Source organism: Perissodus microlepis, chromosome 2 (assembly GCF_051167445.1).
Source record: "Perissodus microlepis isolate ML-2025 ecotype Zambia chromosome 2, ASM5116744v1, whole genome shotgun sequence".
Lineage (NCBI taxonomy): Eukaryota > Metazoa > Chordata > Actinopteri > Cichliformes > Cichlidae > Perissodus > Perissodus microlepis.
In genome coordinates this window covers 13,496,121-13,524,071 of record NC_140462.1, presented here as the reverse complement: position 1 = coordinate 13,524,071, position 27,951 = coordinate 13,496,121, and the positions used below count along the sequence as shown (strand labels likewise).

Sequence of the window (27,951 nt, the reverse complement as noted above, 5' to 3'; positions counted from 1 at the left end):
GGCTACGAGCCGACAGGGACCCCGCCGTATTAGTCAGAGGTCCCTTTACTACAGTTCGGAGTGGCGGACCTTCAGTAATAGTAATAAATCACACAGCAATAGTACATTCACGTTGTTGTAAAAAGCATGATAATATATTAAGTATTCCAAAGTATTCAGAATACGTTACTGTCATTGAGTAACGTAACGGAATACGTTACAGAATACATTTTGGGGCATGTATTCTGTATTCTGTAATGGAATACATTTTAAAAGTAACCTTCCCAACACTGACTACAGGCAATCAAAATATATACAGGCACAAATCACAAAGTTGGAGAAAATTAAAAAAAATCACAAAAAACTGTAACTTATCAAGATGAGTTATTCTGACAATTGCAGCAGAGTACAATGCATGTCATGTAAGATAAACAGATGGAATTTGTGTGGCGTTTTCTCGGGTTTCATCAGACACTCAGATATCCCTTTCCTCTACAAGCCACAATCACACAAAGCTAAACATAGAGTTCATTTTTTGTCACACACACACCAGTGACATAAGTGCAATTTTTGGCTTTTGTATAATGCCCAAGGACACTTCAATATGCAAAGTGGATGAGCTGCGGATTGAATCACCATCCTGGTGGACAAAGCACTTTTTTTTCTTCACCTGAGCCAAAGCCGCTCTTAATTGAAAAGTTGAAATGTAGCTTTTCCAGCAGAAATTGAAGTTGAGTGTTTTTTTTAGCATTGCCAAATGGAGCTGAGTTTTATCAATGAGCACAGTTCACTCCAGTGCAAAGCATAAATCCTGAATTTTACAGTAAGTACACCTGTGTTTGTTTTTGCATGGGACAGTCAAATTAATGTTGTATGCTAGCTTGTATCAAAAGGTTTCTGATTCCTCAAAATTGTATTGCTCTATTTCATTTTGAAACAACACACTGAATCTATTAATCTGTCTCCAAACTCCAGTTGCTCTCTGTTTGATTTTACAGTGACCTCTTTTTCTGAGCTTCATATCGAGAAGGTTTTTTTTAGCTGTAAAAGCCTCTTAATTTTGTTTTTTTGTTGTTGTTGTTGTTGTTTTGTTTTGTTTTTATCTATCATGTTGCCTTGACAACAGATTTAGCTAATCCATAGTGCATGGGCCACAACTGTTGGGCCATAGAGAAGAGCAGAATGATGCACAAAAATGGTAATATCACCTGGACTTGAATGTGTGATGTCTCTGCACTCTGATCTTCCCTCTGAATATTTTGTTGATGTTTTGAAGTCACATTTTCACACAGTGATGCCATGTGCACATCTATGTGTGTGTGTGTGTGTGTGTGCATGTGTGTGTATGTGTTTGCACATTTTGCCAGTGGTCTGGCAATCATAGGGAATAACACAGCTCCATGATTGCACACTGCCCTTGAAAAAAATCTATTCCCAGTTGAACTCAAAACAGCCCAAAGCCTTTCTCACCAAACTCAATATTTTTCCTGTATACATTCTGCTATAGGTGGATAAAAAACATAAAGAAACAGTGGTATTTGTGGCAACGAATTATAGCAGGACTCTAAAGTGTAACATACAGTCTGCCCACACATAAAGACAATCTTATTATTTCTAATATAAGTCATTATTATTCTCTAGAGATAATTATTTCCATTCCACTAAATAATTAGAAGCTTATAGCACTAAATAAAAATAGTATGGGATCACAACTTAGCATAAGCTTTGTTTACTCTGAACAAATACATTGTAGCACTTCCAGAGTTAAGCATTATTTCCATCCACATGTCAGTTGGGTTTTTTTCAGGCTCTGACTTGCTTTTTCTTCTTGCTAAATGTCAGTAACAGGTTTTGACATCAAAACTTAAGTTAGCAGTATCCATCCTGTCATACTGCATTTGTAAACAGCTTACGTTTCCTTCTATGAGCTTAGGAAAGGAGGTGAAGCCTGACAGCAGACAAGGGTTTTTAACAAACATCCTCAGATGCATACATAATGCCTCATTTCAAAAAAGAGGAAGTTTGCCGCTCCATTTCATACATAGCATTTCTCTGAGCGCCCAGGGGATACCTTCTGTCCACAACTTCTATGGGCTGCATGCACTATACTTAGCAACCCTGCATCATACTGTATGGTTTCACAGTTCACCACTCCCTCTATCTATGCATCAAGGGAATGAGTGATTTAGTGTAAAAAGATTATGCCTCCTGAGGAATTTATGTGTCAAAGTTTCCCAGTATAATCCATCTGATGATGAATTACCTTGAGTTTTTGCAGGATTAACTTTGGTTTGCTGGACAAACTTAGAACGTTGTGCATCAGCAGCAACATGCTGTGCCCATGTTGTGTAGTTATTGATTGATGTAGCTAAGAAGTACGATTGCTGTCCTACACAGCAGCAGACAAGGCCAATGGAAATCCTGTGGATTTCTGTGGCTCAAGCAGATTTAACTCATCAGCAGAATAGGAATCACTTGGATCCTCAGGGAGTTGTGCTGGGGATACATCAAGGGCAGGTGTGAGGAGGTAGGTGACCCGTGACCTTTGGCTCCCAGTAACTGACCTTAGAATGAGAGATCTGTATCGGAGCTGAGGCTTAAATCTTCCTTATTGGATCAATTTGATGATGTATAGAGTGTTATGCAGGAAGCTTAGGATAAGAGCTCAATATTTAAGTATAAAGACACCCTTGGGACACAGTGTATCTGTTAAGTCACTGCTCTGTTTTCTGCTTAGATCAAGAGTTAACTCAAAAAGGAGGCAAAAAACCTCAACTTAGAACCCATACATTCTTGTTAGTATTATATTGGAGGAAGGGGGGGTCATTGTTAATGGAGTGCGTGTGTTTACTTCCTTTTATAGGTTTTGAATTTTCAGAAAACCTCAAAAAGAGGAAAGAAATACTTGTACCAATCAGAATAGACAGAGATTTTAAGGGCAAATAGTATTCTGTCAACTTACATTCCAGAGTTACTTTATTGAAAACAGGTATCATATTTATTACATGACATGTAATTGGCACTAGTCACGAGGTGGCCTGATGGCTAAAACATCAACCAGGTGGGAGTTTGAAATTTCTCACCTTTGGAAGGAGCAAAAGTAAGCAGATGGCAGGCCTTTAGGGTCCATAGCACATTGTCGACAACGAATTACAGTCCAGAGGGGAATGGGATGGCTGATAACCTCCATCCCATGGTTCCATCTGCTGAATCCTAAGCAAGGACAGTGCATGCAGACATGCAATGACATTTTGCAAATATGATGTAGAACTGTACAAAAGGTGAATGTGGTGTCTTTTTTAAAACACAATTTTTCTAGAATGTGTAGCCTTCCTGGAAAAAGTAAATTAAGATGTGTAATAATGTATCATTACAATGTAGCAACAGAACATTTTGTTAAAGAAAAATCGTATTTTTCTGTAATATAATAGCTGAATAACAGCTCATGATTACTGGTGGTTTAACAAACCAGATTAGATGGTCATTCAAAAGGATTCAACCTGGCCTTCCGTGCAAAGCAAACTCTAAACTGTTTTCATCTAGTCAAAGCTCCTCTGCATGCCCCTTTAGGGTGATCTAGAAAGAAAAGAGTTAGAAATAGCAAGCAGACTGTATCAGAAAGCACATGCCAAGGCCAAGTCTCTCTTTTGTCTTCTAAAACAAAGTGGTTCGTCATGTTGCATACATTCACTAGGTTTGAAAATAGGCTTTCATTACAATGGGACTATCTCAATCCTATTGTTACAGAACAAGGCAATGTTCTCAGAATGAAACAGAAAAGGAATAATGTTGTATATAATCGCAGGCCTTTCACTATATTCTCCGACTAGGTTTAGTCTAGCTCCATTCATGCCTAAGTTAATCACAACATAGCCTGAGCAGGAGAATTAGCGCCAAACATAACTGAGGCTGTTATAATTGCACAACAAGAATTGGCATGAATGCTCAAAGCCATCAGTATGAACCAAATAAACCGAATTACTTGTTTTCACATATGCCTCAGATATCTCAGTCTCAGTATGTTGGGACCAGAGGAAGAATGACTACATCGAAAAGTCCTTCTCTATTGAAATTGCAACCAGTGATGCAGCCACTTGCTCCGTAAACCCTGCTGCCACACAATATTGTTCAGCCTATTTGTATGTGACAGGGGTCCCTTCTCCCGCCACAGTTCTATGTGGAGCAGCTACAGTAAGAAATCACAGCCTCTGCCGAAACAACAGCTGTTTGTACTTATGTAATGGCTGCGGGATGACTGTTCATATCCTGGCTCATTGAAGCTGTCACAAATCATTAATCTTGGGCCTGTCTGTGGGGCCATGCTGTCAAGTTGCCTTTGGACAACTGTGGCTAGACAGGAGCAGGACATATCATTTAGGCAGGTGCCTCATACCTTCATAATATTACAAGATCGCTTATAATAATCTAACCTTACCCACAGCGCTTGCCTTTGAACTTGAAGATTGAACTGGGTGGATAAGCTACACGGTGAATGCAATTTACACAAAATAATCATGCAACATGCAATGTAATCTGTTCTTTTTATGTGTACACTTTTTCTGTTTGAGCATAACTAAAAAACACAAACAACAGCAATTGCACATTTCTTGATCCCAGAGAGAATTTATGTCTATTTCGTTGCCTTGTGCAGTGTTACATAGATGCATCTTGTAAGCATGCATTGTTGGTATCACTCTGCAACACAGGCACCAGATCATATAGCACATCAGAGGTCTTAGCAGCGGCATTAAGGGTCTCAAGTAACTTCTTAACACAGCAAGACATTGAAATGACTCACTGAGTCAGCATATGCCCTCTTCTGGCAGTTAAATGCAGAGAGACTTTCTTGGATGCTTCCATGCATCCCATATTGTGCTTAATATAAGTGTTTTACTAACTTTATATTTTACAAATACAGGGTTAGTCATTAAGCCAAATATTAAACCATCTGCATATTTATTTTTCTTTTTTTGTCACATGGATGCATGTTGTGTGAATGTTTGATTGCAGTTGTACACATTGCAGATCCAAACGCGATGACTAAATTTAATTAATACTAGGTTAGACTCTAAAAGAAACATTTGATTTTTAATGGAACATGGACCCTGTGGCACACTGTAGAGGAAAAATGAAAGTGATTTTTTTTAATTATTTGGTCTGCTTATTGCTGACATTTTGCAAATTAGAACAAATAAATTCTAACATTATTGAACCATTAAAGTGAGATGTAGAGTTTGGCCCAGCTCATAATTGCTTTTTCAAAGACTAGCCTTGGAAGTAATTAAAGGTCAGAGTAAAAACACTAACCGCTCAGATAATCAGCCTGCCATCAACACCTTAGGGGTTGTATTGTGCTATCAGCTTGACCCTACTTGGAAAACACACTCGCTCCGCCTTATTTGCAGACTTTACTCTTTAGACACAAAGCATTAGAGGATTGATTAGTGCAAAGGTCGCCATGTAATACTCCCAGCATATTTGTGGCCCAGGACGCTATTGACTAAATATAATGGATTGCATCATACTTTTCCGAAAGACTGCTGTTTAGCTGTCCCATTTTGAGCAGAGTAAACTAATTAGGCAGTGCCTTTTTTTCCCCCTCTGCAAACAAAATCTCCTTTTATTGCTTGACCTTTTCGCTGACAAACTTGTGATTGAGTGCAGATTTCATTAAGGAGAGGAACTCATCTTTATTGATCAAATTAAGAGACAGATTGTAGGAGATTGTAAAATGCTGAAAGGTGGATTCTGATGAATATAATCATAATCATAAGGCTCCAAACCACCCCGTCTACTTGGCGACCTCTTTTTTTAATGTTTTATTTTTTAGTTTGTCCTTTTTTGATTAATCTCCTGCATAGATTTCAAATAATATGGTTACATCGAAATACAATGTTTCATTTGAATCAGACCCACGTATTGTTGTTCCCTTAACGTCGTGTCCGTGATCGTTTGGCAACAGGTATGATTTGCAAATAGCTGTGAATAATATATCCTGGCCTTCACATGCCAGTGTCTTGACAGGTTTAAAGAAAAACAATGCTGGGCTTTCACTAGGAAGTCATGCTGGTTTATTTATGGTTAATTTAATTTATTTACAGTATTTCAGCTTCAATAATTGATGTAGCATCCATGGATCATTCTTTTCACTAGGAGGGAAGACAGCATCCTATTTAATTTTGTTATTTTCCCATTAAAACCTGAGAAAACATCAAAGGCAGAATGATTTAATTAACAATGTGGAGAGTCTGTGTACAGCCGTCTGCATTTTGCAAATTACTCTTTGCTGAAAATAAGAGACTTATCAGGTCCATACAGACATCGCTGCACACCTCAAAAGAAGTTGTGTTGACACAAGGAAGGGGAAAATACATGTCTCCCCCAGACAGAATTATCCACTTCACAGGTATTTTCAGTTTATAGTTTCCAGGTTGAAAAATTAATATCCTTTCTTCTTCTGCCAGTACAGTTTACAGTTCTTTGTTGTGTTTACTGCAAAGTGCAGACGGAATGAAGAGTGGAGGGAGAGGTGTCAGAAACGGAACATCATTGTGATTCACATTCTTATAGCATTTGAATCCTTGATAATTGTTTTTGACGGGTCAGGGCTTCAAGGAAGCTGCTTCTTAATGATTATTTCCCATATTGCCACTCGGGTTTGCCAGCTTTAGGTTTGTTTACCGGTACTTGAAGCGAAGATGTGCAATATAGCCAGCCAACTCCAACGAGGGCTCTCAACATGTTTGATAATGACAATGAATAATAGTTTTGATGAAAATGGAAAGAAATGCCAGCTGGGGCATGTTAACCACTTTAAATGATAATTGGGCAACCTTGCTCTTTATAAGCACATATGAATGAAAGGGCGACTGGAATCAAGGGGATGCGAGCCCACATCACTTGCAGTCTCAAAGCACTGTGCAGGCAGCTTGTTTTAATCTCTAACAATATTATAGAATGCTGTGTATTCGTTTTGCTTCTTAAAGAAACAAACTTTTGGTAAATGGTAAAATAATAAGTGTGAATAAATTTCCATACTGAATTTCAAATTAGACGTTATTTGGGTGACATGCTTGCAAATTAGTAAAGCGTTGAGTTTATTATATTTTATATTGGATGGTGTTGACTGAAAGGTACCACAAAAAGTCAGCGTTGGAGAGAACTGAAAGAGAGAAATGCAAGAATTGTTCCTAACTATAGTAGATCATGTTTGGATGAGGTTGAGCATAAGATATATTTTTAGACTGTATCCAGACGAGCGCGGAAAGTTGCCTTTTCCAAAGCGTGATTTAATAAATCAGACTACCTGAAATTGTCCCGACAATAAACAGCAAGAAGAAGGCAGAGAAGCGCAAATAGCACGAAATCGAGACAGACAGAGTAGAGACAAAGACCGTAGAACAGTGAGAGAATCACTTTATGTTCTTTCTAGGGGTGACAGTCCTGACCAATTCCATTTCATACCTATGTTTTGTTGCAATGTTCCTCCTTCTGCTTGACATTTCTGGGTTAGAAAGTGCTTATTACAGGCTCCTATCGTCATGTTTCACACAAATTCACATTAGATAGAAATTATCTTTTTCTCTGTCGAGGAGTGGTCTTGTTCTATTATTCTAGTCATGAGCAAGTCACCACAGGTGAAGGCAAAAGGAGTGCAAGGTAGAGTGTTATGATGATAGAAATGTCACATTTGATAGAATCACTTTAATTGCATGTGTGTACTAAGTTGTTCTTCAGCGTCTGCACATTGTGTTGGCTAATGCCATTCTTTTGATGGCATTTGAATTCACAGTATTTCATTGGACAATGAGGAGAAAGCACCCGGTGTTTCGTCTTTTGTTTTAATAATCTTTATAATTATAGCTTGAATTAATCATGGATGACCTTTTGTAAATATTCGCAGAAGAACCCATTTCTGGAAAAAAAGCAACAATAAAGTCATTAAAATGGGGGGAGGATGGTAGTTTGCTACAGTATTAATTAAAACAAGACTTATATCACTACGTCTATACTTTTATCTCAATACTACTTGATTATTATTATTATTATTATTATTATTATTATTATTATTATTATTATTATTAGCCTTACTGTTTATTACAGATGAGAGCCGGGTATGCTGGGGAGTTGGTTTAAGGGATTGAGTGTCATCAATCAGCATTAACCGTCAGCTCTGAGGTATTGACTGATGATTCACTACGCCAGAATCTCCTCTGACTCTAAAATGAAAGGCAGCAGTAGCAGCAATAACACGACACAGAGACACTCAGTTGATTGGCACCTCATTGAGTCTGGCAGGGGAGCGTTTGATTGCACTAGCTGTCAATATCACGTAATTGTTTTTCTTACATACATGGTGCCCTCTGTTTAGTCTCTGTTTTTCATTTCTTTCTTTTTTCTCAGCAGGCTCTACAACTGCATGTAGCTATTTTTGCAGATTTAAAATTAATTACATTTCTTTTCAATAATACATATATACTGTATATATTTCAGTTAGTATGAGTTTGATGCAAGTGACCGTTCTGTTGGTAAACCTACATTTACATTCTTGTTAATACTGTGAGCATAAACTACCATGTCATGTATGTCATCTTAACATCGGTGCATTAAGATTCATACCCCTTACTAGACAGCTAGATTAGCAGCGTATGGCTGTAAATCTGTCCTTGCTAGCTGCCCCAGGGTGTGTTGGAGTAGCCAGTTATGCCTTGAAGCTTTAATTGGGTCCCTCTCGATTATCACATTAAGTGTGTTACTGGAATACATATACTGACCACACTTCTGTCTCACTGTGTGTTCATTGAAGTCAAGCTCAAATTGAATTTAAATCTTAAATGACACCCATAACTTCCAGAGGAACTATTCAGGGCTGCGAGTGCAACCCTGTTTTCCACTCCAAGGTCAACGGAGAAGATGAGATTTAATTGAAATTGAAGCTGTCTACCTGATAGTTTGAAATAATTAGCAATGTCAGAGTGGAGAGAGGACAAGTCAGGGATGAAGACAAATAAAAAGGACATCAATGCTAGATAAAAATGGCAAGTCATCAATTCTAGTGAATTGAATGTCACTGTGATTGACTGGACTTGCCTCTGGATGTCGCACATGAAACTTAACCAGGGAATGTAAACACCACAAATGATACCGAAACTTTGTGAAAGATTTATAGAGACAACTGGGCAGTTTAATTTTTTTTTTCTTTTGAAAAAGCATGTGTACTTTTGGAACTGATACACTTTCGCTCAAGGTATCATGTAGATTCGAGAGGCCACTAAATGTTCAGTGAAGACTAAAATTCTGTCTGGCAGATACACTATTATGTATGCTGGACCCCTAAGATCAGCCACCTTGTATGAGCAGCTTTCTCTTCCCAGCCGTAAAACAAACTCGACCACCCTACAGCCCCGAAAGACTTCAGAAGTCACTTCTGCTGGGTCCAACATTTCCGCACCAGTTAATAAAGGGGAAATGAATTGTATCAGTGTTGCTGTCTTTGCTCATAGTGAATAGGAAATTATCATAGAGATGGGTATTGGTGCCTTCACACACTGAATTACAAAGAGAGAGCCTGTTTCTGTTTCGCTCTCACACATGCACAGATACGTGCATGCCCACAAGCAGACCCAGTATCTTAGAATAAAGCCCCAAATAGAGCCGGCTATAGTGATGTCAGTGGAGCCGGGGTGATTGTATCGATGAGCCGGGGGTTGCTGGCAATTACTTTAATAATTCCATAAACATGTTAGTGACATCCAAGACTTTTGACTTTCTGTGGCAAACTACCTGTACTTTCAATCTAATTCTTTAAGTGTGCTAACACATGTAAACGATATAGCAGATACAGAATGCAGGGTAGAGCCGACATAACGTACTTGCATTACCATTTTTTCTACCCTCTTTATAGACATTTTTTAATACAAAGAGGATGCTGTCCTGAGTGAATGAAAAATCAAAGGTGTGGCGTGTTAATATCTTCAAGTTAGCACACAGGACTAGACAATATAAAATGGGATGTTGGCAGTCTGTAGCGCAAAGAAGTCACGTAACTGTTAACTGCCTTCTCCTCTGTGGAAAGCTGTAGCCACTGGAGGACTGCCTTCATCATTGCAGACAGAATACAATCAGTGAACCTACTTTACATAAGGCATAGGGCCTGTACTACTCTAAAGAGCTTTAAAGTCAATATCTAGTGTGATCACCTTTATTCCTCACAGCCCGAATTCTCTTAGGCACGCTTTCTTATAATTTCTTTAAGAAGTCTTCAGGAACAGTTCTCTAGGCTTCTTGGAGGACATTGCTTTCTGACTTTTGTTTCATTCTCTGTCTGCTTACAGTAATTTGGAGGGCAATTCATAGATTGGTAGTGTTCCCAGAGGCGCCACGTGCCATCAAGTAAGGCACGCATCTTCCTAGAGTCTCCGGCCAGTTGGAAGCCCCCAAGGGCTCACAAACCTTAAACTTTAGCAGTGGCAATGTGCAAAGTTTGTAATGAAAGTCAGAGAGACCTGAACTGTCTGATTCTAAGTTATACTATTGCAGTTGTATCCATTTGTGGAGATATTTGCCTACAGAAGGTCTATAATCTATCACCACTAATGTGATCCCCTGCAGTCCACTAAAACCCCAAATGCACAGTGCTCAACAAGGATGACACTATGCGTCAGTTGAATGCTGATTGGTTGACATGTCCATGTGGGACAGAAAGGAAGTGACGGCAGAGTTTGCCAGGAATGGGAGAAGCACAAAAAACATCAAAGATAAAAAACAAATACAATATGAAAAGTACAGCTTTTTGAAATTATGTAACTTCACTCTTCTCCATGACTGGTTGATGGACCACCAACAGCACAAGTACAAGTAGCCCACAAATCTGTGCTACCACATATTTTTCTCTCTGCCCCCATCAGGCAACAGACGTTCTCTGCAGGTAGACAGGCAGTCTGAAGCTCCCCACAGACTGGCAATGGATTGCCCGTGTGCTGCCACTGCTAAACCAAAATTTCTCCATAAGGGGGCCCCACCTGACTGCATTCACTCCCATTACAAGTGATGCCAATCAATGAAAAGGATTGGCATCATTACCCTGCTAGGAGTGAAAAAAGGAAAAAGTAAAGAGGAAAATGAGAATTAAAGCAAGTCTGTGGTGAGCTGATAATATCAATTAAATGCAATGCTAAAAAACTAAATGCTGCTTATCTGTAACAGGATATTGTAATAGCATCATATTATTGTTTCTGTTTACTTTGATGTTATCTTAGTTAACTTAGCTTGCAGAGCAGCCTGACGTGTCCATCTCTGCTGAATGTCAGAATAAGTGAAAAAGCATCCATCTGGAGAACTATTGCATAAGAACAGTTAAAGAAAACACAACAAAGCCCAGCTCCTTGAAAGCGAGATATAAAGAAAGGATAGCTCAAGACTTTTGCACACTGCTATATGTTGACTCCAACTATACACTGTTATTATGTGCTATAGTTAATTTGTGTCAGTAGCAACTTATAATACCTTTAATTGTGTCTCTAATGTCAATTAATTGAAACACTTTCTTTTATGGTTATTTGATCTGACAGTGAGACTGTAATGAATAGTTTAGCAACAAAATTAAGCATTTTTCAATCCTGGAGTAATAAAGTCACGACAGAAACAGTTATTTTAAGTATCAAAAGTATTTTAGGTTGTTCTTTTTTTTCAGATTTTGAAGTCATGTTCTAGTTTTTATTGAATTATTTATGGACTTAACTTTACACCTCTTTTGCTTGTGTTTCAGCAACTGCCATTTTCCATGCGCTCTGCCCCTCCGCATGTCTATCTGTGGCTGTCGCTCTCTCTGTTGTGAGCGTTAGTTGACAATGTCTGCACTCAGCACACCCCAAATAAAGTGCGTTGTGACAGAAACATTAACACAAGCCACTGAGTACCTCTGTGATTTTAGTGAGAGCATATCTGTCAGCCAGGGCCTGGAGGAGTAAAAAGCATATATCTGAACTTTCAGCGACTGGTGTTTGGGTGGAGGATTGTGACAGTCAACATCAAAACAGTAAAAGTAAAGCCGTGATTTATTGAATGTGCCGTTTGTGTCTGCTTTCATGTTTGCCAGTGATACATTATATGACTTTTCTCCTGCTTTCAAGAACATGGTGATGCGGATGAATTAAACATGTTAAGCAGGAACAGGTCTTTCTCTGAAAGCCTTACCCTTTTCACGATAACCCCTTTTTAGACATTCGGTGGACTTATCACAGCGTATAAATAGGACAGAATTCATTATTCAGGGGAGGTTTCAGTGAAAAATTAATAGTTGTCCCCGGAGGAGGGTCTGTGGCGCTTCAGAAAAGGAAAACCTTTAAAGTGTACATGCTCAGGGGGATTTGGGGAGAGTCTGCCCTTCATATTAAAACCGTTACTATGCTACCATACACACTGATATTGCAAATGCAAGTTTGCTCATCACTAATGACTGTCGCTAACGCTGTATACAGCCTCCATTCATGCCTAAGCTGTCTGCAAAATATTTTAAAGCTGGAGAGTGAAAAGGCAGGAGAAAAGGGCAGCATGAGTGCCTGCCTCTGATACTGACACCTTAAACAGATTACACATTTTCAGTATTGCCTATTAGGACAAAACACCAAGACTTTGGCTGCTGACTCCTGAAGAGAGACTCATTTTTGATAACAGAGTGAATGATTTCCCCTCAAAAATACCTCACTGTACAATAAACTGACATCCTGGCAGAGCACAACAAAAACATCAGGTCCTCCTCTCACCTTTGTCATATAAGAGATTACAATTTTCAGCATGTCCAGATTACTCAAGCACTGAAAACGTGCAGCCTGTGGTGCTGAGTGGTTTTCAGCCTGCCAGTTATCAGTTGAAAGATGGGCTTCACAATGTCTTTGTATCCGCTTCCTATCTGCTCGGCCATGAAGGCAATAACCGTAATGTATGGCTAAGGGAAAACAGAGCTAATCATCAATGACTGCAAGATATATAGCATATACAGTGGCACCTTGTTTATTACCCTCTCTTCTCCTGTCGTTGAATCCATCGGCTATACAGACAGGCTACTGGACTGGAGAGCTTCTTCAATGTTAATTTGATTCATTCTTGTTTTCCATAATAATTGGGGGCAATGGGTCAGTGTGATGAATTTGCTTGTTACACGACACAGGAGGTAGCACGTCGGTGGCTGCTGTACAGTTTGTCTGTCTAGTCGTTTTTTTGTTTTGTTTTTTCCATCATGTGAATCAGGGGTCTCATAGTTATTAGCTATTTTCAGAAAAATATCCAGTTCTTACATAATAGATTTGATTCTGAGGACCTGCTTATGCTTCAAATCAGCTTCCGATTTGATTTTAAAACGAAAGCTAAGAGTGTTATGAGTGGCATTTTCATTTTTAGATCAAAGTCATTTCCTAAAAATCATGATTGTTTAGATAGTATTCCTGCTGGAACAATCCAATCTTTTTGCAAATATCAGAGTGCTTTGTTATGTCCCACTTAATCAGCCTGTTTTTCTTTCTGTCTTAATTCTCCAGTAATGTCTTTTTACTTCCTTTTCATTTTACACGCTTTATTTCCATTTCCCAGTTCTCAAATTATCTCCACAATATGGAAAAGTTCAGACATTCATCTACGAGCAATGAATTTTAAGGTAGATCCAATTTTTTTAGTCTTATAAATATACATTTATGTATTGCTTTTTTGTTGGTAACAGCACACCTGTACAGTATATCTGCACTTTCATCCAGTGCCTTCGCAGCATACAGGTTTACAAAAAAAAGAAAAAGAAAATGAATTGCTACCCTTGTAGAAGATTTTCAAATGAAAGCATCAGAGTGTGTGTGTGTGTGTGTGTGTGTGTGTGTACCTACATCAGCATGTCTTGTGTTTCTACCCCCCATAGAAACTCTGTGCCTCCACCTCTGTGTGTCATTGTGTTGATGAGCGCTGATTGCAGATTGTTATGGTGTTTGCACCTCTCATCTATCTGGCCCATGCTGAGTATTTGGCCAGGCCTGATTGTGTTGATGGTGACACCGGCATCTTGTCCTCGGGTGGGAAGGCCCAATAGTGGTCCAGACATAATGAAGGAGATGTAATCAACCAATGTCACACACAAAAAGTCAAGTGAAAGAAAACTGTTTCTGTGTTCTACCTTCCCGACTGTGCTCTCTGTTGATGGAAATCACACAGTCGTGGTTGTTGATGTCGGGGCTTGCTTTTTTAGCAAACGCTTTATGCTGGGCGAAATAGAAAATTTGAGGGTTTTTCTTGTTCTTCACAACAAAGGTGACTTGGAGATAAAGGAATTTGCATTAAATTAACTCTGTACATTCTCTCTGTTTTGTACGTTCTCAGTGGAGAAATGGGTGTTTCTACCTACAACATACTTTTAATCAATGGCAACAAAAAGAAAGAAGCAAGTGTTTGGCACTTGGTTGTTCAAGAGATCCTTTCTCTCTTTGTGCACTTTGTCCTCTCTCTGTGCTTTGTTATTTGTTTTGGTGTTCTAATCTCTGCCAAGTCAATAATATTCTTTGTTGTCTGAAATTGTGTGTCGGGAACAAAAAGGCCTCCTCCTTTTGTTGAAAGTACCTGTCTGTGACTTTTCACTCTCTCTCAGACTCCCAGATAAAGTAATCATTAGATGTTGTTTTCTGCCTGCAATTACTTTCAGTTACAATGGGTCAAACACTAGGAAAGCAAAAGGGGTCGAGAGAAGACAAGGCTAGATGGATTACAGGCGAGGAACTGTATAGGTCCCACAAGTGCTGATAAATACGTATGTGGCTCAGAGACTCACCGTTGTCAGGAATGTCTCCGTAAATGCATCAAAAGTAATTAGTCTAGAGTATATATGGACAACCTTGCTCCCTTCTTATCTGCATCACATTGTCTCCTTTACAAAAAAGGCCATTCATTACATCTGGCACTATTTGTTTTAAGAAGTAAAAAGGAGCAACAATTACTCTGCCACTTCTTATATCTGGCTTTGTATCTTTTGCAACAGAGAATTGCCCTAAATAATGTATTTCAGTGGAAAAATCCACACTGAGCTTGTCACACAAGTCAAAGTTCTCAGGGGTTCTAATGCCTGTTGAGGATGACCAAACAAGGCAGGTGCTAATCCCAATGTGTGTTTTAACATAATACCATAAATCCATGTTTAAATTAATTCCAAAGAGGCCCCTACAAACTGTTTACCTCAGCGTAGCTTTTTTTTTACCGTACACGACAGAAGTAGCTGGATTGGAGAGCCTCTTCAGAGTTAATTTGGACAAACTCTCAAGTTCAAAACACGTGTTGTTTTTCTACTGCCACAAAGGAATGCTTTAATTACTTCTACAGCCATCCCTTTGGCTGCAAGGACAGTCTGTTTATCAGTTCATGAAATAATGACGTATCAGCCTTATTTCCAAAATGTGGGCCTTTGGGGGGGCAAAGTAATCAATCAGTGGTCAAACTTGCCAATGAAAACCCTCGGCATGTCCCAGATATTAAATATTAAAACTCTTGGGCCAACTAACATGTGAGGAGGACATTAAGAATCAAGACTTTTTGATAGCAAGTAATTCAAACCACAGTCCAACGTGTTAATTACTAACCTCATGTTGTGGATGGGCTAATCTTAGAGTTCTACATTTTCCTTGTACTCATGCGTTTGTATTAGCATAATCATAGCACTGTAGCTAGCCACCACATGGCAGGTTATTATGCGTCAGGTAGCTCGACTTCATTAACACTCTAAACCTCAGTGCTACTTAGCCTTCTGTCTTTTCTATGCCCAAAGCTATTGCACTGCTGTGTGTTTATTTTTTTCAGAAATACTTCAGTCACATTGTGATATGTCATCTTTAGAGGGAAGCTAGCAAGCTAACTTCTTGCTAAACTCTAGCTAAACGTTCTTTATTCTCTTTGTGATGGATCCCTGTAAAAAAACACGTTATTGTAATACTGGGATCGTTTTATTGGTCAAAAAAGTTTGACCATTTTGGTGCATGAATTTTGGAAATCAAAATTTTTAGTGTAGAAAATGCGTAACAATGTCATCTTCACCAGGGATTTTAATGTATCTCCTCCTGATAAAAGTAGAAAAAATCAAACAGCATTTGAAGCTTACAAAGTTCATTTTCAGACTGATTCAGATAAATGTTGGCCCTTTCTAGTGAAGTCACAGATGTTGTCATATCATTTCCATCTCTTCAGAAATCAGTCTCAGCTTAAAGTGTTTGAGTACAACAGGAGTTCACACATCAGTAGACATCATCAAACTAAGACGAGCATCAAAAATGTAAGCCCTGAGAAAGGAAGGAGGATGTTGAAATGCCGTCTTGTTTTTGTGATGCTGTGAAAATTAGACAGTTGTCTCTCCTTCAAATGACGATTGCCAGAGCTGCGATGAAAGTAATGACATCCCTCTTTTCAGTGCAACACCAAGGGGTTTTAATAGCGCTATTATTATTAATGACCATCCATTTGCTTATCCAGATTGTACATTTGGAGTGGGCATAAGGCCGAGTGAAGTGATACAGTCTTAGTAATTACAAACCCAATTATTTCTACTGAGATTCTATTTGTTTGAAATAATCTTTCATATTCTTTTTTTCTGTGTGTTGGTCTCCCTCCAGAGACAAGACGTGTGCTTGTACAGAGTGTATCTTGTTTCTTTTCTTTTCCCAGTTTCTTTCTCATTTCCTATCTAACAAACAAGAACATATAATGTATAATAACACTCAGTCTGCAGTCTTGATAACTGTATTACCTGGTTTGATAACTTTTGATAAAAGTCGCAGACTTCATTTTAAAAGGCTCTTGCATCTTTTGGCACTGTTATTCCTGTTGGTGTCAAATTGACTGAAGCTGTTGTAACTCTTTACATAAATGCAGATGAAAAATGAAATGTCAGTGAGGTTAAATTTGTATCAGCGAATCCATAGCTACAGTGGCATTTTTTGACTATAAATATAACACTGGCAATATCTTTTACACGTTTAGGATGGAATTGTATTCAACTCTATTATATGGAAGGGCAGAGATGTTGAAAATGGAGAAAACTGCGACTGTGCAGCAAGACAGACAGATCCTAAACACATGGTGCAAATTAATATGTTGTTATATACTTTGAAATTTTTGCTCCTGAAAGTGTGACCTTAAGCTTTTTTTTTCTGAAATATCTGAAAATTGTGGCCAGGTAGTGATTTATGCTTTTAAAAGCAATAAAATATTAGTGGAAGACTGTGAGCCCGGGGGCTGTTTTGTACATCATGGGAATTTAAAAGCTTAGCTTAAAGGTGTGGTATAAATGAACCAAGAATATAGATGGGTTGGATAACAATTTAACAGTTTTTTTGAGGATTTATGTATATTTGATAAAAAGCACAACAACACGCCACAGCAGCTTGTTGAAAATAAGATCCTCAGTCAATGCAGTATAGGCCTGGAGTGTGAAATAGTGCTATGAGCATCGATACATCACCATTTAATAATCAGATTGTTTGAGGTGGAGAAAGATGTGTTTATATTAAATAATTTTTATGAATGTTTCTACATTAATAAAGTTTTGTACTATAAATAACTTCTATAGTCTTTCTGTTAAAAATAATTTCACTAAATGACACATGCATTATTTCAAAAAAAAGATTACATCTTTCATTTGAGAGTAAATGTGTTTGATGCATAGATGCATGCAAGTTTCTTGCAAAAGAATTGCAAAGACTGAACCAATTAACTCTGTAGGATGAGTCACGGGCCTAGTCCACCTTCTTGATGGCTGTTGGAAGAATTTAATGTCCTAGATGCATGCAATTATCCTTTTAATTAGCAATAATGAGTTTGTGCATGCTGAAATAATGAGTTGAATCGTGATATGTGTGCAGACCTTAATGTGAAGCTCATCAAGATGTAACAAGCTTTGTCGGTAAATATCATCAACTGTCATGTTAAATATCTCGTGCTATTGTACTGAAGAGGCCCAATAAGATGCTTAAATTGATCCTAGCTATGTATGCGTGTGTCCATTTGTGTTTCTGCCTGTTAGAACATGCATGTTCTGATGAAGTTTATGGTCAGGAAAAAAAATTAAGTGAATCTGAATGCAATCCGAAGCACTAAGCCCTCATCAACTTAAATGGCATCCTGTGTCACCAGCTGTAGTGCGTGAGTGTAAGTTCAAGAGGGCTGCCTGACTTCTTCTAGGCTCTTGGATTGCAGAGTGGGCGAAAGGCAGTTGTGAAATTACCAATTTATTTGAGTTTGCCAAACAACATCATTAAGCAAAAAAATGAAAGTAATGATTAACGAATAAGCACACTCTGACTGGTCAGCTGGTCCAGTCAAAATAACTAATGCTGGTTACATGCCAACAGAAAGCATTTGCCCACAGTAATTTAAGAGTTAGAGTTAGCAGAAGCTGTTCTATTCATTACATAAAAATGGCAAAATGTGAGTTGGCTGCTCATTTTTTATGAGAGCATATGCCAAACTAGCCGTTAGCCAAGCATTATGTGCTATGAACTGACATAGAAAAGTGATGTGGGAATAGCCTGGATGGCTAAGAGAACATGAATTTGTTTCCTGGAATACGATTAAAACTACACTTAAAGGAAGATTATTATCAGCGTGTCACCTGAACCCCAGATGACTAGAATAATATAAAATGTCTTTTAACAGAGGCTGTACAAAATAAGATGACCACCTGTATGCTATAACACAGTTAGACACTTTGTTATGTCTGCCTCCAAAATGGGTTTATGCAGCTTTTAATTGCTTTTGTTGGTGTACTGGACCAAGCAGAGTAAAAAACATCTTCATGTGATATCAGTGCTGATGTTATTTTTTTTCAGCTAACAAAACATAAATTACACAACTTAAAAGTCTGAGCAAACATAGTATACCTCACAAAGTTGTGTAAAGTTATTGGACCAAGTTGTAAAATGCTGCACACATTCCAGGCATTGTCTTCAACCCCATTATATTTTTAATTAAAAGATTGCAAGTACTGTCATTAGTGAGAGGCATTTGCATTATATCAACCCCACCTTGTTTAAAGTCAAGTTGCGGGATGTTATTTGTTCTATATTTTCATTCAGCACCCAGAAAAACATTTTGGGAATGGTTTGCACACCATCCAGCATCCTCACACCTTTCTCTTACACATGTTCAATATTTATACAAGCTGTAAATGTTTGACCACACCAAATGGAAGGTCAGCTGAAGGTGAATGCAGCAGTTTTCGATCTGTGGCTGGCCACAGGATGTGTTGATGTTGCAGAACAAGAATGCTGAAAGGTACCGCTGGTATGCATATTCCCGAAAGTGTGACACACTGTCTAAGAATGCAGAATAGATCACCTAGACCATCAAACAGGCCATAAAGCGAACAGTATTTAATTTGGGAAGGAAACAATTATTTACAGTATTTGCTTTTATTAAATGTTAAATTAACAGAATAAACAGTTATCAGTTATTTTTCAAGCGCATGCTACTCAGTAAAAATAAATCATCTTAAACGAGAACGCTACGTCTGATCTCACTTCTATTACAACTCATTGTTTGCTATTATCCCCACTTGTCTGCCATTCAAATTTCCTTGAAGGGAATGTAGAAAAGTATGTTCACAGAATCAGGGGATCTGTGGCATCAGTGATGTGTGATTTCTCCCAAAAGCTCCGTGGGGTACAATTGTTCCCCCTGAATACAAAAGACAGCGGCATCACAAGCAGGCTGCGGCATACCTCTAGCTGACGAAGGCAGCAAGAGCTGTCAGCGACATCACTCATACCGTGTGCCCACCCTCCCGAACCCGCTGCCGCCTATCCAAACTACCCCACCGGAATAGAAAATAGTACAAGCCCATGTCGTTGAGAGAGGCGGGTCGGTAAATATTTCATATAAAATTTGTAGGCATTGAAGGCTGTTGACATAGAAATGCGATGAGTTCAGTCTGTGTAAAGTCATAGAGGGAAAACGTACCTTTCATTTGTAAAAGCGTCACCTTTAAATAGAATCTGAGGAGGAAGGAAAAATATCCAGGACAAGGCAACATTTTCTGTGTGTCTGGGTGGGTAATAGGGCATTTATACTAATTACATTACCTAATCAAAAACATCAGCAACCTAAAAAGGCATTACCAACAGGAAAAAACACTTGGAGAAAGATTGAATCAGCGCACGGCCGAGACTTGGCTTGGCCCCATTGTCCTAGCTCAGAGAATGAGAAAGCAGCATCCACTTTTCCCTTAATGAAGTTAGTGACCCTTTGAAAGGTGACACATTTACCGCCCAGGGGATTTATACACTCCCGCTTCACGGCTTCAGTTCAATATGGAGAGGACAGATTTGACTCCACGTGGATACTCCAAATATATCCTTACAATTTATACCAGGTGATTCATTTTCAGTTGCTACTCTTATAATTAAAGTTGACGTCGTGGTATTCAGTGTAGGGTAGCAACGATATACAAAAAGCATGTTCGCCGTGCCGTTACGCAGCAATCAAGACAATTTGTATTACTACTAGACGGTAATCACGATATTCATTTTCATTCATAGAAAGCCATAAAACAATAAACAAGGTGATAGGGAGATGTCTGGGAAAGAGACTCACATAGACTATGTAGAATTGCGTGTGGAAGAAATAGTCTTTCCAGCGTACTAGGGTCTAAGACGCCTTAATTATTTAAAGCATTCTTACTTATGCAAATACACTAAATAATTTCTACATGACAGCTTGAAGCTGAGGCCTAGAGGAGAGATGTGATGTCTGAATGAGGACCCCTCTTGCCTTTGCCTGGCCTAGGAACCATAACACTGCAGGCTTCTGGTTGCCTTGGTGTATACTGTTTTACATTCTAATTATCTGGCATGACAGACTTTATTGCAGAGGCTCAATGCTGAGGTCTCATCCCAGACTCATTCCACATGTGATGTCAGTTCTGGGATAATAAGATGAGATAGTCTGAGTGCTTAGCCTTGCCCATTTGCCTCTTCATTGAGTTTTCAGGTTTTTTGGGGGTTTTTTTCCCCTAATTTTTCCAAGCGTGCAGCCTAATTCTTGGCACAACGAGCATGAATTTTACCTGAATAAGATCCTGGAATGATTCGTATCTTTTTCACAGCTTATTTGACCAGATTTATTTTGGATTCTAAAAGATCAAAGGAGTCTAAGGAGTGGCACATTGACAGTGATTAAAATAAACAGTATTTTGTTAAGATGTTCATTAAAAATTGAATACAGTAAAGCCAATCCAAGACACAAACAGCAAGACATTTTTTTCTAACTAATTAAGCTACAGGGAATTCAGTGCATATTGTAGGTAAACAGACAGAGTCGTGGGAATACCAATGGAAATTAAATGCTCTGCTGGTGTTTTTCTCATTACAAGATGAAATGAAACATTTATCACTGACTTTCATTTCACTAAAAGGTTGACATTTTGTGGGTCAACCACTGATAAGTGGACAACTTTCTTTTATTTGCATTATGATTCATGAGTTCATTCAGCCCTTTTACATCACCACAGTAAAATTGTTGTTTTCCAGTTCTCTGTATGTTCTGACCTGTTGTTTTAACTTTGTTTTGTTTTTTTCCCTTCTTTCTTTGTCTGCTTTTTTACAGCCATCGAGGTAAACCTGCAGAAAGCCTTGGCTGAGGCCTCTGAGACCTGTACCCAGGAGTGTCTAATACTAGGCCACTCTGACAGCTGCTGGATGCCCCCAGCCCTGGCCCAGTTCCAGGGTCCTGGCAGCAACAGCCCCATCTCCACCCCTACCACTACTGCCATCACTGCTGCCCTCCCCTCTTTTGGTTTCCAGCAGAGCTGTGCCCGGGGAATAAAAGCTAACATGGGCAGCATGGGGGTCATGGATGGCCGCCATACGTTGGGCAGGTCTGTGCCCAAAAAAGATGAACTGGACAAAGGGATCAATCGTCCACAGTTCTACAACACCCTGGATAGACACTGCAGTAAGAAGGAGGACCCCATCAAGGTCATTCCCCTGGCAAGCTTCTCCTCTCCCGGGCAGCAGACTGGTGGGGTGGGCAGCTCTTTCTTACATGAGAACCAGTTGTAATAGTAAAAGACGGATCTTCATTGGCTTAGCATACACGTGACTCCATCCAAAGATGGCCTACAACTATTAGATTAGTATGTATGCGTATTTGTGGGGTATGCATAATTGGAATAACTTGACCAGCTCAATGACCAGCTCAAGCTCAGTTTCACTAATTAAGATATCTGAGAATGGATTGGAGATAATTATGATGATGTTAAAAAAAGAAATCATGTGAAACCAGTCTGACAAGCGAGGAAGGAGCAAGCAAGTCTTAACATAGAAGACACATGTATAATAAATAAATGGTTATATGCCAAAGTAGATCCATCACAAAAAAAGGATAATTTTGCTTTCTGTTTGGTGAAGTTTGCTTAGCGATAAAAAAAGGCCAGTGTACACCTTCAGCTCCTTGGGTTTAGCTTTGTGTAAGTGCATTCCAAAAGACAATTTCCCTGCACAGAAGCAAAAGCAAATGCAGTACTTTGTGTTATGTGAGCTAAATTGGGCTAAATGCTAATTACAAACTCTTGAGTGGATGTTTTTTTTTTTTTTCTGTTGATGTTCTAGTGAAGTATTGCTTTGTAAAGCACATGGCACAAACCTTTTTGGTGGTGGAATATGTTTCTTTTGTCTTGTCTGGACATGTTTTAGAAGACTATTTTGTTCAAGGGGCTGCAGAAGGATAAAACATGTCTACAAAGCATAACTGGGCCAATAGTAGACAGTGCTGCATCTTCGTCTTTTGAATTCTACATTCTCACCCTGGACTAATGCATAAAAAAAACCCACAAACACAAAGCCTTGCACATACGCATACGTTTTTTGTTTTGTTTTTTTCACATGTGGTGATTGCTCTATGCCTGCCAACTCTATTAAGAAAATGTTCACACTTAGCATTGTCGCAGTAGCTTAGCCTTGAAAGAAGCAGACAGATGCGCTTTGGAAATGTCGTCTCTGTTTTCTTCCTTTTTGTTTCTATTTCTCTCATTTTGCTGCTGAGAAACATTCAAATGGTAACAGCTCTGGAGCCAATTATGAAATTCTCAGTCTAATTACTTTGATGTGTGATCTCTGTAGTGACCCTCATTGTGGTTTGGAGGTTTGGATTAAATCTATTGCTTTTCCTAAAACATGCTCTGTGTGTGCAGACGAAGTGTAAAGGTGACAATAACACAGCAAAAGCAGCTTAACACTTCTTTTATTCCCACTGTATTTTAACACCTGTGTTCCTGCTATTAATTACTACTCTGTTTTCATTTCACTAAGTTACACTGCAAAGTTTCTATTATCAGTCTTTACAATGTGTTGACACTGGAATAATAGACCAGGGAGCAAAAATTTCTTCAGGGCTCTGAGTCTAGCTGAATTATTGATGTTAATGTTATTTTGGCAGTTATCATAAGAATAGGCATCGGTACTATTTGAAAGGCCCTCCCTGCAGGCTGTCGCTCACAAGGTTCGATAAACACACTACATCACTGCCGGTGTGTGCAAATTGTACTGATGATAATAACTACTTCAGACTAACTTCCTGCTGTAACAGATTGGGTGCAGTATAATCTATTGCTACAGCAATAAGTGACTTTGCTGATATCCATTTTTCTTGCCTGTAACATCCAAGCCAGGTGTCTACATCATCAGGTATATGATTCATGTGATTCATTTTGTAGTACCACCTTGCAAATTGGGAACAGGCCTAAATCTATAATGCAACACGGTATTCTCAAGGGAGGGTGCAAGGCAAATTGTGTTAGTATGCTATTAGTTGCCACACCTATTCTCTCAGATCAGAGCTCTTATCCTTATAAAGGGGATTTATCAGAGACTTTGTGAAACGATCACTTAAATGAACGGCGTCAAGGACTAAAAATAAAAAAAGAAGGGGCAATTCAATTTCACCTTAGTCAGTTATGAAAATGAATCAAATTCAAAAGTTAAATCCTCCTATAAACATCCACTGATGGAAATTGCCCTGTTTGGGAATCCAATTTCGACCTATTTACTAATACTTTCATTTTCTTTTCTCTATCATTTTCATTTCATATGATTCCACTGGTGTTGGTGTAGGAGTGCGGGAGGGGGGGGCATCACGCAATGATATGAACAATGCATTTTTAATCAAAAGGAGCACATATCAAAAGGAACATACATCATGATGTCACTAAAAATTGGAATTTTATCTCTGCCAAATACAGATCCAGCACTTCATATCTGCCATCACAACGTGTAATCCAAAACCTGTCTCAAAATCATTAAAAGTCCTTTCAAGTTCTGTCTACAGCTATGTGAAGGGTAAAAAAAATTCTTAGTAACATTTTTCCAAAATAAGAATTAGGTTTTTAAGAAATGTACCCATTAATTAATTCAATAAGTATAGGTAATATCAGCTTGTTTCTAAATATGGTAATCTGTACTGTTCTCATATCATGAAAAGAGTGTATCTAAGAGAACATGTATGAGTTAACACACTGTTACACTGTAATAAAAATGTGATTGTTTAAAATACACTGCCCAGTCACACATGCAATGTGAGCACAATACTACCTGTACCCTGTGTTTTGACTTACTCTGCCTACATAACTCCTATGTACTGTAATATTGCAGCAGATCCATTAAAGACTACATGAAATACTACTTTTAGAGGGAATACTATAGCAACTGCATGAATGTACACCAGCGGGATGTTGCTTTTGGCAAAAATATGATTTTCTTTTATTATTGTTGTGTGCCTGCATTCATTTTGTTATATCTTATGTCCTCTCATGGGTCAAAGTGGTGTTTTATTTATTTTCAGAACAAAGTGCATACCATGTGAATGTCCTGTTTTTTTTAAGTAAGTACTCTCTCTGTGTCAAAAATTTTCATCCGTTAAAAAACATCAAGTGGAAAGACTAAATGTCGACTTTGCATGATTCTGCTCTCACTATTACTTTTGAGTTTTTTAAATTTCTTACGCCCTAGCAATAGATGTAGAGACGACGCTATACATAAAGATGAGGATTCCTTTTTATTTTAAGACTATTTCTATTCGAAATGTGTTTCATGATTAACATGTCAAGCTGTGTCATAAACTGCATGAACTGTTTGAACTTCCACAAGGCCTTTTGACACTTGACTACGTGGTTCATGCATCAGTCATTAGAATTGATGTCAGTATTGATGTTTACTGCTTTACGCGTTTGTCTGTCTTATGGAACAAACCAATGTTACACCGTGTACATGGTCAATCCTTGTGACGTGTGCATACCACTTACGCCTACGTGCACATAAATCTATCTATACATCTATACTGTCAGGTAAACCGGAATTTAAGCTGTACATAGCAGTACCCCTAAGAACTAGTAATAAGGGTTACAAACTGGAAAGACACACATGGTAAATACTAAAGCCTACTTCAATACTACAAATCACTGTTCATAAAAACTGCAAAAGGGAAAAAAGTGAGAACTGAGGAGATGACAATCTCAGTTGTAATGTAAATTGATACATAATATCAATGAGGGTGTGTTTGAAAGTGTTAACAGGTGATGTTGTGTGTGTAAATGAGAGAGCGTGTATTTCCTTGCATGTATGCGTGGGTGGGTGTGTATACTGGCGTGTACATTGCCAGAGTATTTTATGTACACTAATGTATCTTGTAAAAAACTATATCAAAATACGATATAAGACTTAAGTATATGCTTGTAAATTAGTCATCAGTGAGTCAGGTCAAGTTTGCGTTGAGAGAAGGCTTCAGTGCTTGCCAGCGAATCTGTATTTCTTAGTTAAAGCTATACAGTCTGTGTTGTTATGCCTTTGTAAGATATCCCACTTAAATCTATGAAAAAAATTAACTTACATGGTGAAATGATTTTTCCTGTCATTGAATTTTACTTGAGCCATTAAATATTGAGTCCTTGAAGAATTAATGGATCATGTTTGTCCTTCACTGTTAATTATTGTTTGATAAGGTTTTCTAAGAGCAGTGGTGTATCAGCGAAGCAACATGAGAGCATACTGTCATCATATTCCAATTATGACAAATACAAGCTATTGATAGACGATCAATCAAATGGGAAGTGACATGTCACCTTTTTTTTTCACTTCTGCAAATTAGCACTTCTGAGGAAATAATTCAACTTATGACACACGAAGAGTAGACAGGTAGAGAAGACATGCAGTGATTTGGTTTTGACAGTAAAAACACAACAGATACTTGCTAAAGTAGCATTAGTGTAAAAGACCAATGTTATTATTTTACATAAATAGCTTTGTTCTCTGAAAAGAGTTCATACCTCAGCATGCTGTCTGAGAAGATGATTCACCTAAATCTAAACTGCACTGTCAAGGTGCCAAGGTGTCGCCTAAAAAAGCAAAATCACCTAAATTTCAATGCAACAAGACTTTTTTCCATTTTGCTGCCTAATTCACAGACAAACAGACAGAGAGACTTTGAAACCAGTGGAAACAATTCCAATAGTTCAGCTGTTGTTGATCACTTGCAAATCAGCAGTTCAGACTGTACCAAGTGGCAGAATAAGACCCAGTGCAACTGTCGGATTGTATCTTTCATTTGTTTTTTATCTAATTTCTAATTTTTGATTTCAATGTAGTTTAAGTTAGTTTGTGGTTTTCGGTAAGTTTTAAATAGTTTTGTTGTTTTTGTTTTTTACTTTGATATTATAAAGAGTTGTCAGCAGCAAATTTTAAGAGGATTAGAATAAGCATTGTAACAATAATACATGCATAATTTGTGAGTGACTCAGAAAGATCTAGACACAAAATTTGAAGAATTTCTCTATCAATCAATCTATTACGGAAGAGAATTCTGACTTTAATCTCAGAATTCTGAGAAAACCTCTTTTTTTCTTATTTTCCAGAATTCTGAGAAAAAAGTCAGAATTCTGAGATTAAAGTAAAAAAAAAGTTTTTTCTCAGAATTCTGAGAAAAAATTATTCTGAGAAAAAAGTCAGAATTCTGACTTTCAGAATGCCGAAAGTCAGAATTTCTCAGAATTTTTTCATCAGAATTATTTTTTCTCCGAATTCAGACTTTAATCTCAGAATTCTGAGAAAAAAGTCAAAAAAAAATCTTTTTTCTCCGAATTCAGACTTTTTTCTCAGAATTCTGGAAAAGAAGAAAAAAAAGACATGCCTAGTTTTTGTTTTTTCCCCAGTGGCCCTAATCGTCTTCCGTAATCTATCTTGTTAATCAGTAGTTGAACAATATCTTGACAATGAACATAGGACACAGGAAAATGTGTCTAAGTTGCAATCCCATTGCATCTATTTAAGACTGTATTTCCACCAGGCATGCATTCCACCCCATGACACATAAAATACTGTTTGTATGATTTTTTTTAAACAAAGTTTGCTGAAACTGGATATAGAAGATGAAAAAAAGAGTAAATAAGACAGCAGAAAAAACTACTATTTCCAAATAGTCCTCTTGTGAAACACCAAAGTATGATTTGAAACCATTTGAAGACAACAACAGGACTGTGTCGTGAACACGCGAGTAGTTAATTTAGGTTTAGGATAAGTGAATAAAATGTATTGTTGTTGTTGTTGTTGCTTTTAATACAACTTTACCGGGTGTATTTGTCTTCCATGCATCTGACCGTCCCTGTCATCCATCAGCCAAGTACTCATCTCTCAATCTATCCATCCATGAGAACTTTGATGCCTCAAAGGCAAACTGTAAAACAGCCTCAACAATCCCCTTGGGCTATGAATTCTATCTGAGGCCCTTCTGGCTTAATGCTTTATCCACTATACTTTCATGAATACACAAGACCTCAGAGGGGGAACCTCAGGCATACAGTACACTATTGATGCTCACAACTACAGGACATGACAGGATCTCTTGGCACTGACTCCTAACTTGTGTGACACAAAGAGTCATGTCATGTAGCTTGTAAGACTTCAAAGCCTTTCTGGA

At 38.2% G+C, this 27,951-nt stretch overlaps 1 protein-coding gene across 1 annotated transcript in view; it reads left to right on the top strand.

The window, feature by feature from the left end:
- pcdh11 (protocadherin 11) overlaps positions 1-25,939 on the top strand; it is a 133,672-nt gene extending 107,733 nt beyond the window's left edge. Inside the window, exon 7 of the mRNA XM_084948264.1 lies at positions 21,595-25,939. Coding sequence (XP_084804390.1) covers positions 21,595-22,049 — 455 coding nt within the window. The 3' untranslated portion in view covers positions 22,050-25,939. The remainder of the gene's footprint in view (positions 1-21,594) is intronic.
- The last annotated feature ends 2,012 nt before the right edge of the window (positions 25,940-27,951 follow it).